Source organism: Penaeus chinensis, chromosome 4, assembly GCF_019202785.1.
Source record: "Penaeus chinensis breed Huanghai No. 1 chromosome 4, ASM1920278v2, whole genome shotgun sequence".
NCBI classification, from domain to species: domain Eukaryota; kingdom Metazoa; phylum Arthropoda; class Malacostraca; order Decapoda; family Penaeidae; genus Penaeus; species Penaeus chinensis.
This window is the reverse complement of record NC_061822.1, coordinates 24,957,475-24,969,974: the sequence shown is the minus strand read 5'-3', so window position 1 is coordinate 24,969,974 and position 12,500 is coordinate 24,957,475. Positions and strand designations below refer to the sequence as shown.

At 39.8% G+C, this 12,500-nt stretch overlaps 1 protein-coding gene across 2 annotated transcripts in view; it reads left to right on the top strand.

The window, feature by feature from the left end:
* The window catches only part of LOC125025044, an 83,222-nt gene that overhangs the window by 68,456 nt on the left and 2,266 nt on the right, over positions 1–12,500 (top strand). For both annotated transcript variants that reach the window (XM_047612915.1, XM_047612914.1), the window contains exons 4-6: positions 8,998–9,208; positions 10,804–10,935; positions 11,786–11,968. In XM_047612915.1, the coding sequence (XP_047468871.1) occupies positions 8,998–9,208; positions 10,804–10,935; positions 11,786–11,968 (526 nt within the window). The remainder of the gene's footprint in view (positions 1–8,997; positions 9,209–10,803; positions 10,936–11,785; positions 11,969–12,500) is intronic.

Here is a 12,500-nt window from a genome sequence, read left to right as displayed (position 1 = left end):
AGGGGAAAGGAAGGGGAAGAGGAAGGGGAAGGGGAAGGGGATGGGGAAGGGGAAGGGGGAGGGGATGGGGAAGGGGATGGGGAAGGGAAGGGGAAGGGGGAAGGGAAAGGGAAGGGGGACGGGAAGGGGATGGGGAAGGGGAAGGAGAGGGGAAGGGGAAGAGGAAGAGGAAGAGAAGGGTTGAATGAGAGAGAGAAGAGAATCAGGAAGGAAAGGGCGCCCCACCAACCTCATCTGCGGCGTGAGGGGCCTCGGGGATAGGAGGTGGGGGAAGGGGAAGGGGAAGGGGAAGGGGATGGGGAAGGGGAAAGGAAGGGGAAGGGGAAGAAGTAGTCAGAGAGAAAGGAGAAGCGGAAAAGAAGGAATAGGAGGTACAGGGGGGGAGGGGGTGGAGGCGGGAAGAGGAGGGACAAAGGTAGGCAATGCAAAAAGAGCAAGAGGAAGAGGAAATGGGGAAAATGAAAAGAACCAAGGGAAGGGCACGGGAGGGAAGAAACTGAAAATAAAGACCTGCAGTGATAAAAGAGGACGAGTAGAAAGGGGATAAATTGGCTGTCAAGAAGAATGGGAGGTGAAGAAGACGAAGAGAAAGGAGCAGAAAGGGAAAACGAAAAAAAACAAACGAAAACGGTTTCCTTGAAAGAAGGAAAACAAATAAGATTAAAGAGAAGTTCGATGCTCGGAAAAAAAAAAAAATAAAAAACGGGAAACTTCTTTGGAAAAATGTCTCAAGTCTCACCACATTAGTCAGACTAACAAACTGCAAACCTTGGATTTTACGAGTAAGAATACCATTCACTTCAGGCGATGATATTCAGATGGCTCTCTCTGTCGGTCTGTCTGTTTTTTTTTTTCTGTTATATGTCTTTCTCTATCTTGTGTGTGTGTATGTGTGGGTGTATGCTTGTGTGCATGTATATATGCATGTATGCATATGTGTGTCATATCAACTTTATCAATCATCTTACTCCCCCCCCCCCCCCCCCCCTTTTCTCTCTCTCTCTCTCTCTCATTCTCTTTCTCTCTCTCTCTACCCCCCCCTCTCTCTCTTCCCCGCTCTCCCTCTCCCTCTTTCCCTCCCCCTTCTTCCATCTCTCTCCTTCTGTACCCCCTACCCCCTCCTCTCTCTCTCTCTCTCTCTCTCTCTCTCTCTCTCTCTCTCTCTCTCATCCTCCTCTCCCTCCTTTTCTCTCCCCCTCTCTCTCATCTATCTATTCCTCCATCTATTTATTCCTTCCTTTTACTCTGAGTCTCCTGTCATAACTGAATATCTTTGCCGAAGTTTGCCGAAGTGATAGAGCCGATAGCTGCCCGTCAGGCGCGAGATGAACAAACACTTGTTAATACAATTTCTGACGGGAATTTTAGCTTCGAGAGGAAGAGCGTAAACTCACACGAATTAATATATATATTTCAAAAAGAATATGATTACAAGACTTTTTTTTATTATTATTATTTTTTTTCGTGGAGGAGAGAAAGAAAGAAAATGATGGAGAAATATGAAGGGATTGGTGTTTGTGTTAAAGCAATGGGATATTATCATATTGTGTGTTTATATCATAGTCTTTACTTTTGCGTTCATGCAAATACTTTTCTTATTATATATGCAAATATATATAAATATATTTTCGATCGTATAAACTAAAATCATAAGCAAACTTGCATACTTATTCATAGATATGTCTAAGAAGACTTGACTGATTGATTTATATCTCCTCTATGCATGAGTTACATAATAGATGTTCAGTGTTATTGTTTGTAAAATTCATTCTAAGAAATTATAGACGACGATTTATTCTCTCTTTCTTTTGTAAGTTACATTACGTACTGAAAGAATATAAGAGAAAGAAATATAAACTCAAACATGTGAATTAACGATCAAAATTCCGATTGCAATCTTAACAAAAAACATTGAATATAAATCAAACACAAACGTATTAAAACATCCACAACGTTAAAGAAAGGAAAGCTCTCCAACATCTCTCACAAGAAAAACAATACAGACCTGAATAAAACATACTACGAGTTACCTGGCTTTTAGAAGCAGCTTCTTCGCCCCAGAAGGAAACCACTTTTTAGAAAACCTCCAAAAACTTGGTCTCGAACCGAAGTTGGAAAACAAAGATAACACGAGACAGACGCCCTTGGAACTGCGCGAGCGAAGGACTCTGTCGAAAGGCCGATAAGGGATTATCTCCTGTGCTTTAAGACGCGCAAATAGTCCTTATGGGATTGGGACGGCGAAGCACTCACTGGGTTACTGTTTTTTTTTTCTTATAGTCCTTTTATTGTTGTTATTATCAATATTATCATCATTATTATTATAATAATAATTATTATTATTGTTATTATTACTATTATTACTATTATTAATACTATTATTATCATAACTCTATGTCTCATTTAGTATTATCTTGTTTTTATGGTAATTCTATTTTTGTAGTATTTCTTATTATTCTTTGCAATTCGTTCTAATATATTTGTTTGTTTACTTTTTTATTGAATATCTACTGATATTTTTAATATTTTCATTCTTTATCTTTAAATATATTTTTTTCTTCAGTATTTCGATATCGGATATTCTCAATTCTTAATATTGTTTTTTTTTTTCTTTATAAGCATTGTTGTTATGCTCATAATATCTAGTACTTTAAAGTATCAATAGCATTATTATGATTACTGTTACTACCATCATCATCATCACCCTTATTATTATTATTATTATTATTATTATTATTATTATTATTATTATTATTATTATTATCATTATTACTATTATTACTATTATTATTATTATTACAATTATCATTATTATTGTTGTTGTAATTATCATTATCCTACTTCTTATTATTATTATTATCATTTCCATTATTATTATTATTATTATTATTATTATTATTATTATGGTTATTATTATCATTATTGTTGTTATTATTATCATTATTAGTATTATTATTATTATTATTATCATTTCCATTATTATTTATCATTTCAATTATTATTATTATTATTTTTATTATTATTATTATTATCATCATTATCAGTATTATTATTACTGCTATTATTATGATTATTGTTATTATCTTTATTATTATATTATTACTATTGTTATCAAAATCATTATTATTATCCTTATCATTACCATTATTATTTATATTATTAATGTTATTAATATCGTTATTATTACCGTTATTATCATTATAATAACTATGATTAACTTATTCATCATTGTCATTATCATTGCATTTACCATTGTCATCACTGTTAACATGCTATTAACATCATTATCAGCATAACCCTTACTGTTATCAACCATACCACCACCACCACTACTACTACAACTACTACTACTACTATTACTACTATCACTACTACTCCAACTACTACTACTACTACTACTACTACTTCTACTACTACTACTACTACTACAACTACTACTACTTTCCCGATGTTTTGAAGAGTACATTTTCCTTAGTGGAATTTCCTGTCAAATTAGTTCCCTGGCCCCTTCAAGCAGTGCTCTAAAGGGTTTATTCGCCGTTGATTTCCTCTCCAAAACTGGAGCACGTAATTGATATATATCTTTAGTGTAAATTTTCGGCGTTTCTCTTGCCCATTGATATGTGTTCATCAATAAGAAAGAAAGAAAGAAAGAAAGAAAGAAATTAGATACATTAGGTACAAGGTCTTGTGATAAATACCTCACAGAACACATATGCCCCCCTCTCTCTCTCTCTCTCTCTCTCTCTCTCTCTCTCTCTATATATATATATATATATATATATATATATATATATATATATATACATATATATATATATATATATATATATAAAGTGCACCAGCAAAAAATATCGCACTTAAACAATAAATAAATAAGGCAGAAGAAGAAGACAAAGAAATATAAGACAAATCCCAGCTGAAACAAGGCCTTCCTTCCACCTCAACACACTTCCTACAAGACAATTGAAAGAGATACGAGTTGGGTTCCGGGGCTCGGTGTCTCTCGCGCTGTTGAAGCCTGGACAACACAGGACCGCTAATCCTGACACTCGACCAGAAACGGACAAGGACGAGAAAACGGACACGGGCGAGTAAACGGACGAGCAAGCGCCAATTACGGACTTTTTTTTCGCTATTTTCTTGTTACTATTTTATTTTTTTTATTGGTGATGGAGGATTGGCTTGTACTCTTGTGTTCCTTTTGAACCCAGCATTTTTTGTTTACTATCATTATTGTCATTATTATCATTATTGTTATTATTGTTATCATTATTATCATTATTACTATTATTATCCTCACTGTTATTATAATCATAATTATTATTATTATTATCAACATCATTATAATCATAATCATATTCATCATAATCATAATCATATTCATTATAATCATCTTATTGTATTTTTTATCCTCCTTATTATGGTTGATAACGAAACTATAACTATCATTTTCGTTATCCTCATAATCACAGGCGCGCACGTATGCACAGCCATTCGCCGGAACGAGCCTTGAATTCTCAAATAAACACAAACATTAAAAGGCATCTGTCATATCCTTGAATCCTCACACTCAGACCCGTTGGCTCGGCAGATCAAAGACTAGCCTTTGGACTCTTCATGTCGCTCCGCCTTGGAAGCAATCGTCTTAAAGGAGAGAACCGGCTGTGTTGAAAAGGGAGACGAGGGGAACAAAGCACGCAGGCGATTCACTGGAAAATTAAGGAATGCTGTTATCTTCAGCGTTTTCTCCTTCTTCGCTGTACGTTTTTCTTTTTCTTCTGTGTCTGTCTCTCTCTCTCTCTCTTTACCCTTTAATTTCTGTTTCTGTTTATTTTTGTTTCTCTCTCCTATCTGTCTGTTTGTCTGCCTCTTTATGTGTCACTCTGTCTGTCTCTTTCCCCCCCCCCCCCTCTGTTTCTCTCTCTCTCTCTCTCTCTCTCTCTCTCTCTCTCTCTCTCTCTCTCTCTCTCTCTCTCTCTCTCTCTCTCTCTCTCTCTCTCTCTCTCTCTCTCTCTCTCTCTCTCTCTCTCTCTCTCTCTCTCTCTCTCTCTCTCTCTCTCTCTCTCTCTCTCTCTCTCTCTCTCTCTCTCTCTCTCTCTCTCTCTCTCTCTCTCTCTCTCTCTCTCTCTCTCTCTCTCTCTCTCTCTCTCTCTCTCTCTCTCTCTCTCTCTCTCTCTCTATCCCCCTCTCGCTCTCTCTCCTTCTCCTCCCTCCCTTCTCCCTCCTCCCCCCCTCTCTCTCTCACTCTCTGCCTTATTTATACATATTCATCCCAGCAAAATATAATGAGCATTCATGCAACTACACATGTATTTACTTTTTAACGACAAATATGAAATTAGATATGCCCATCATCTGAAAATATTTAATAAGCAAACAATTCCAACCGCAAAAAAGCCTTTGATTAAATGTTGCAGGGACGTCGAAACAATATCAGTTGCAAAGTGATTAAACGTCACGATCAATTGCAAATGAGAGTGGTTCCTTTTTCTGTCCAAAAGGAGAAACACCGAGAACACAATGAAAACAACGTCGAAAATAATATCTTAACCATAAGTAAGAAAACTTGAAATTAATTAAATGTCTTCTTTTTTTCCCCTCTCTTTCTCTGATTATACATCCTCCTTATGAACATCCGTGCGGTTTTTAGCATCAAGGAAAATTAAAAACTTGTAATGCCGACTTCAAAGAATCTCATAAAAGTGGCAATGGCTTTTTTTCTCTTTCGATTTTTTTTAACTTCCTTTCTTGCGACAACGAAAAGCTTCCGGCAGCGAAGATGAGAAAATACTTTGAAACACTTTTGTCTCGTGAAATGACGAAGCTCCCTTTAAGGATGGTGCCTTTTTTAATGTGGGGTATTGATGAGCATTTTTACGCCGTCGTTTTAGTGGTCATTTTATGATTCGATGAAGAACAATCAAATTTTAAGATTATATATTATATAAGTGTTATAGGTAATTGGGTGCCCTATAATTAGAGTAGGGAAGGAGAGGGAGGGAGAAACTAATAGAGAAAGAAAGAGAGAGAGAGAGAGAGAGAGAGAGAGAGAGAGAGAGAGAGAGAGAGAGAGAGAAGAAAGAAAGAGAGAGAGAGAGAGAGAGAGAGAGAGAGAGAGAGAGAGAGAGAGAGAGAGAGAGAGAGAGAGAGAGAGAGAGAGATGATGATATATACTATAACATCGCTTATCAGATTAGGATCTTTTTCCTTTAAGCATATCATTAAAGCATTTTAAAAAATGTTATCGTAGCTAGACGGAAGAAGAGGATAATGTAACATGATCCGTATTCATGTTGAAAAAAAATGTAGAAAAAATGTGAATGAGAATGAACATCTTCACAATACAGGAGATGTATTTAGCCGGTTTCAAATAAATCATATATGTCTGACGAAAATATATTGGAAACCGGCTAAATACACCTCTTGCATTGTGAAGATATTAATTCTCATTCAAACCCTTCCCACATATAACGTAACATATCTTTCCTCGTTTCCTCATCCGTATTCTCTCTCGTAGCCACGGTCTTAATCTCAGGTAGATTAATATGTGTGTCTTATTTGTTTGTGGGACTAATCACTCTCAGCCAGGATTATCTGTTAGAAGCCTGAGGCAGCGGCGACGAAGGAATGCTTTGTCTGAGGTTTCCTTCTCGGTCTGAATATTAATCAGCTGTTAAAGTCCTCGGGTTTACATATTTACAGGCAAACACCTACACATAGATGCAATTGAGTACATACATATGAGCACACATACAAACACATGCATACAGACACATACACACTGACTCAAACACACACACACACACACACTCACACACACGCAAACACACACAGACACTGACAAACGCACAAACAAATACACACACATACACATCTTCACGCAAACACACATTCACGCACACACACACACACGCACACACAGACACCTCTCCCCTCTATCCTCCTTTTCTGTTCTCAAACCGTCCTTATCTGTTCCTTCTCCCCTTCCTCTTCGTTCCTTTCCCTCCTTGTAAATTATCTTCTCTGTCATCCATCATCTCCTCATTATCATCTTTCACCTCCTCTTCCTCGTCATTCACAATCCTTTCCCTCCTCCCAATTCCTTGTCTTTCCCTTCTTCCTCCGTCTTTTCCACCTACTCTTTTGCATTATCATTCTTTTCCCTGCCCTTCCCTTCCTTCTCCCCCTTCCCTTCTTCCTTTCCCCTTCCTTTCCCTCCTCCTCCTCCTCCTTCCCTTCCTCCTCCTCCTCCCCAAAGTCGATGTCATATCTTCCTCCTCCCTCCTCCCCCTCCTTCTCTTCCTCCTCCCCCTCCCCCTCCTCCTCTTCCCCCTCCCCTCCCTCCTCCTCCTCCGCCCTAAAGTCAAGTCGATGTAAGCGAACAGCAACTTGCAAACATGAGACTAAGTTTGAGGTCATTTTCCCGGCGGGTTTGAGGCGACAGGTACTTCGGAAGCAGATAAGGAAAGCGGCGGGGGTTAAGTTGATTGTTGCTGTGTGTTTGTTTGATTGTTTGTATGTGTGTGGGGTTGTTTGTGTGTGTCTTTTTTGTTTGCTTGCAAAAAAGGGAGGCTCGTATTGCTTATTGCTGAGAGTCTGTTTGTTTACATGGGTATTTATTTGTATGTTTGTGTTTCTTTGTTGTGTGTGTATATGAATGTGTGTCTTTGTTTGTGTGTGTGTGTGTGATTTAAAGATTCGTGTGCTCTTGATTATAACCAAGAAAATATGTGATTACTTTTTTTTTCTTAAAGAACCCCAAATCGATATCTTTCACCTTCAGATTAATGCCATCCTAACCAGCATTAGTTTGCGACTCTAGATCATAAATCACGCGCACAATACAACACAGCGCTATGCAAAGGCGCGGCCGCGAGGGAAATATCAGGCACGCGTCGCAGTCACATTATGTGCACGTGTCCACTATTTTCGTGCGCAGGTTGGCCATCGTTCTTATCTTTCTGTGTGTGTCTGATTGTCTGTCTTTCTGTCTATGTCTGTCTGTCTGTCTGTCTGCCTATCTGTCTGTCTGTCTGTTTGTCTGTCTGTCTGTCTGACTGTCTGTCTGTCTGTCTGTCTGTCTGTCTGTCTGTCTGTCTGTCTGTCTGTGTGTCTGTCTGTCTGTCTGTCTGTCTGTCTGTTTGTCTGTCTGTCTTATTGTCTCTCTCTCTCTTTCTCGATATTGTTGAATAAAGCTTGCTTTAAATCACGTTTTTTTTTATGAAGTTGTACATATTAACGTTTTACTGTATTTTAGTGATCTCATAAAATGTTTATCTATTAACACGTTTTTGAATATGAAAAAAACAACAACAAAGAAAGCGGGGAAATGTCGTGTTAGAGAGCTGTGGTAAATTATAAAGACTGAAATTAATTTTGATAATAACATTAGACTCCTACATGATCAGTACTGAGTTATATACAGTTAGAATACCTTATTTAATCGTGTGAGTCAGAATATATCTCTTCCGAGTGATGCAGCCCGTGTTCGCGTTTATGTAGGCTCCGCATCTGAACAATGGGCGGCCGATATTAAAGATTCGTTGGTAATGAAACGCTCGTGTGACCGCGACCTTAGCCTAACTTATCCTAGTCATCCCCTTCTCCTTGTCAAACGACTCGTCTCTGTCATACAACTCCCATTTACTAACATCCCTCTATTCCCCTTGTAGATACGCTCCCCTTCACTTTCCTCCCATGTCAGCTAAGTTCCCTTCGCTGCCCCCAACCCACCACATAAACCCAGTCCCTTCTCCGCATCCCAACACCAACCCTTTTCGATCCACTTCCCTTCACTAACCACCTTCCCTCTTTCCCTTTTCAACTCACAATTCTTTCACTACTTTCAATTCAGTCCCTTCACACTACCCACCGCGTCCCACACCCATCAAGCTATTCCCCTCCCTTACCCACCCAAACCCACCCACTTTTCCCCTTTCCATTTCAACCCACAACCCAAACACACTAACGCCCTCTCCCCTTTCATCCCCACAGGTATCCTGGATCAGAAGGCGTGACCTGCATGTCCTCACGACCGGAACCTTCACCTACACGACCGACAGCAGGTTCCGCGCCCTTCACCTGCCCGGCTCCCCTTACTGGTCCCTGGAGGTGGGCGACCCCGGAGTCAGCGATTCAGGTGTCTACGAGTGCCAGGTGTCGACGCAGCCCAAGATCTTCAGGAGGTTCACCCTCACTGTTGTCGGTGGGTGGTCGCGTGTTTGTTCGGGAGAGAGGGGGAGGGAGGAGGGATGGAGGAGGGGAGATGGGGAGGGAGTAGGGGAGGGAGAGGGAGGGATGGAAAATGGGAGAAGGGGATAGGGATGGAGGGAAGGAAAGAGAGGGTGGGGGTGGGAGTGAGATGGGGAGAGGGGGAGAAAGGAGGGAGAGAAAGATATTAATTGATAGAAAGATAGACTGGCAGACAGACAGATAGACAGATATGCATAGACAGATATAAATTAACAGAGAGACAGACAGACTGACAAACACACAAATAGATAGATATATAGAGAGAAAGGGGTTGACAGATAAACAGATAATGATTACACAGAAAGAGACAAAATGTGTGGGACAAAGATACGAACACCGAGTTCAAATGAACTCGGTGCCTAATTGAATTAGAAAAAGAAAAAGAAATAAAGATAGAGTTGAGTCAAACCGAGGCATTATTTGGATGTGCCGTGTCCCATGTGGATTAGCGTGTGAGCTCTGTCGCCCGAGCTCTTTCAAAGGGACTTCTTTGTGTCTAAAGCTCACTTCAGAGCCTTTGAAGTGTCCTGGCGATGAGGTAAGTCACTCCTCACATCATCGGATAAACTTAAGGAAATCGATATCCGAGCCTGGAACTAAGTGGCTCCCGCATCGCTGTGAAAAAAGAACATGTTAAAAGGGAGAGGAAATTTTCGTAGCCTATAGCATCGATCTTTTTTCTTTTTCTCTTTGTTCGCGAGGATATATTTCTTGATACTTTCATTCTTACGTTGTTTTCACGTTTGCTGTTTGATTTTCTTGTTTGGCTTTTTTTTATTTGTATATGTCTTTTTGTAAAATGTTTTTCCTTTTTTTTTTCTCTAGCGTCTGTTATCTGTTTAAAAAAAAACAGGAAAAATCGACTTGAGAATGATTTATCTCTTCGTATAACTATTTCCTTATTTTCGTTCATAACGTACTATCAGATCTGAAGTCTCATCGATTTCATATTTAACTTTTATTGTCCTATAATCTTCTTACATAATATTCTTTTGACCTACGTTTCTTCCTTATCTTCTTTATCAAATTTATAGCTGTGTTTTCTCTTAACCTTTCTGAATTTTATATTGAATCTTATGCTTCGTTTCGTCTCATAACAATCTTGAGATTTACTGTCATGGTCCCTTTTAACTTGCTCTTCCAAATAAATTTTTCATGATTCCTGGGAAGCCGATTTTGGGCATAACCTTCCACTGTTAAAAACATCGTAAATCATTCTTATTATCTTCTTCCTCCTTTGTCTTCAAGCGGTTCGGCGAAATACCTCTTACTTAAGGACACTTTGCACCCTTCCTGAAGTGCAGCCTTTCCTATTCATAATAATTCCATCGCTTAAGTATTATTTGTTCTTGTCCATTGCCGTTTCAGGGCGGTGAAATAATTATCTAATCTAATTATTATCTAATAATAGTTTTAGTTGATAAAATAGAATTCACTACCTCACATAGATACACAAACACGATTCTGTCACCATAAACATTACTGTAAAAACCGTTTTTTTAAGCATCAGTTTCTTCCTGTCATTAACGAGCTATTTCACCCTTACAGTACCCAGTGCAGAGATCACGGGCACACAGCAGATGTTCATGAAGGCGGGCAGTGACATCAACATCACCTGCGTCGTTAAGGACAGCATCAGGGGCGCCTCCATCAATTGGTACCACACGCTACCCCATGCCCGTGAGTGACCAAGGCTTAGAGATTCCCCGTTGAATAGGGAGTGCCTAGAATACAGTATATCATACATGTGCCGTCATTTTATTTGTATTTGTTTTGTCTTTTATGTATATGTTTGTAAGTGTGTGTGTGTGTGTGTGTGTTTACATATATAGGAGAGTGTCCCTCTGATGAGCGTAAGGATAGAAACCTCCCCTCTGGCCTTTTATCATTTTCCTAAAATGGTGGAAAGAATAAACAGATCTGAAATGACCTCTTTCATAATACATAACACTTTAGTAAACATGCTGATCATTCGCAAATGCATTAAGCTCGAAGGTAATTTGAATGGAATGAAAAAATGTTCATAAGAGCACAAACGCTAGAACAAATCCATAAATGGTATGACCTGAAAGCTTTTGGTGAATTCAGTGTGTGTGTGTGTGTGTGTGTGTGTGTGTGTGTGTGTGTGTGTGTGTGTGTGTGTGTGTGTGTGACAGAGAGAGAGAGAGAGAGAGAGAGAGAGAGAGAGAGAGAGAGAGAGAGAGAGAGAGAGAGAGAGAGAGAGAGAGAAAGAGAGAGAGAGATAGCGGGGGGGGGGGGGGGGTATGTGTGAGTGTGTTTGCATGTGTGTGCATGATTGTGTATACGTTCATGACCCTCCTACATATAGTATGTTTTATATTCATAATATATTTATCTATATTCATCAACATTTGTTCAACACCACTACTGCACCAACCTTCTGCTCCGCCACTTAGTCAACACAGGTCACGTTAGTCAGAGAAACTGAACATGAATTTAGACTAATTCATCGTCCAAAACTTCTCTCGAAATGGTTACTAATCCAGCATCAACTTTTGCGTCCATGCAGGGAACAGCGTGCAGGTGGAGGAGATCAGCACAGCTGGTCGCGGTGGCGTCCAGCTGGTAACGGACAAGCACGCGGGAACCAGCTGGCTGTTGGTCACCCACGCCACCTGGAGAGACGCCGGGAACTATTCGTGCGTCCCCGCCCACGGCCGCCCAACCACCGTGTCCATACATGTGCTGGACGGTGAGTGGTGTCCGTTCTCCTGTTCCCTTGGTGTCCCAGTCCCCGCGCTTATGTTCTGCTGTTCCCTTGTTTCCTTGTTTTCCCCCAATTTCCTGTTCATCTTCTATGCCTTCCATCCCTTCTTCTCTCAGTCTCCTGCACTTATGTTCTCCTGTTCTCTTGGTGTCCCTGCCCCCCGCACCTCAGTCCCTTATCTACTTAGTTTTACTAATCTCCTTTTCCCGTTTTCTTCTCTCCCGTTTCCTTCCCCTAATCATCCACACTTATGTTCTCCTGTTCTTTCCTTCCCTTGTTCTCCTATTCTCCTAAACTTCTGTCGTTCTCTTTTCTTATTCCCTTATTTCACAGTCTCCCGAACTTGGGTTTTTATATCCTTTAGTTCTCGATTTAGTATTTATTTATGTTATCCTATCCTCTCCTTCCCTTGTTCTCCAAGTTTCCCATACTTCTGTTCTTCCGTTCTCTCGTCCTTTGTACTCACAGTCTCCTGGGCCTTTGTTCTTTGGTTCTTTTATGTTCTTCGTTCTCCAGC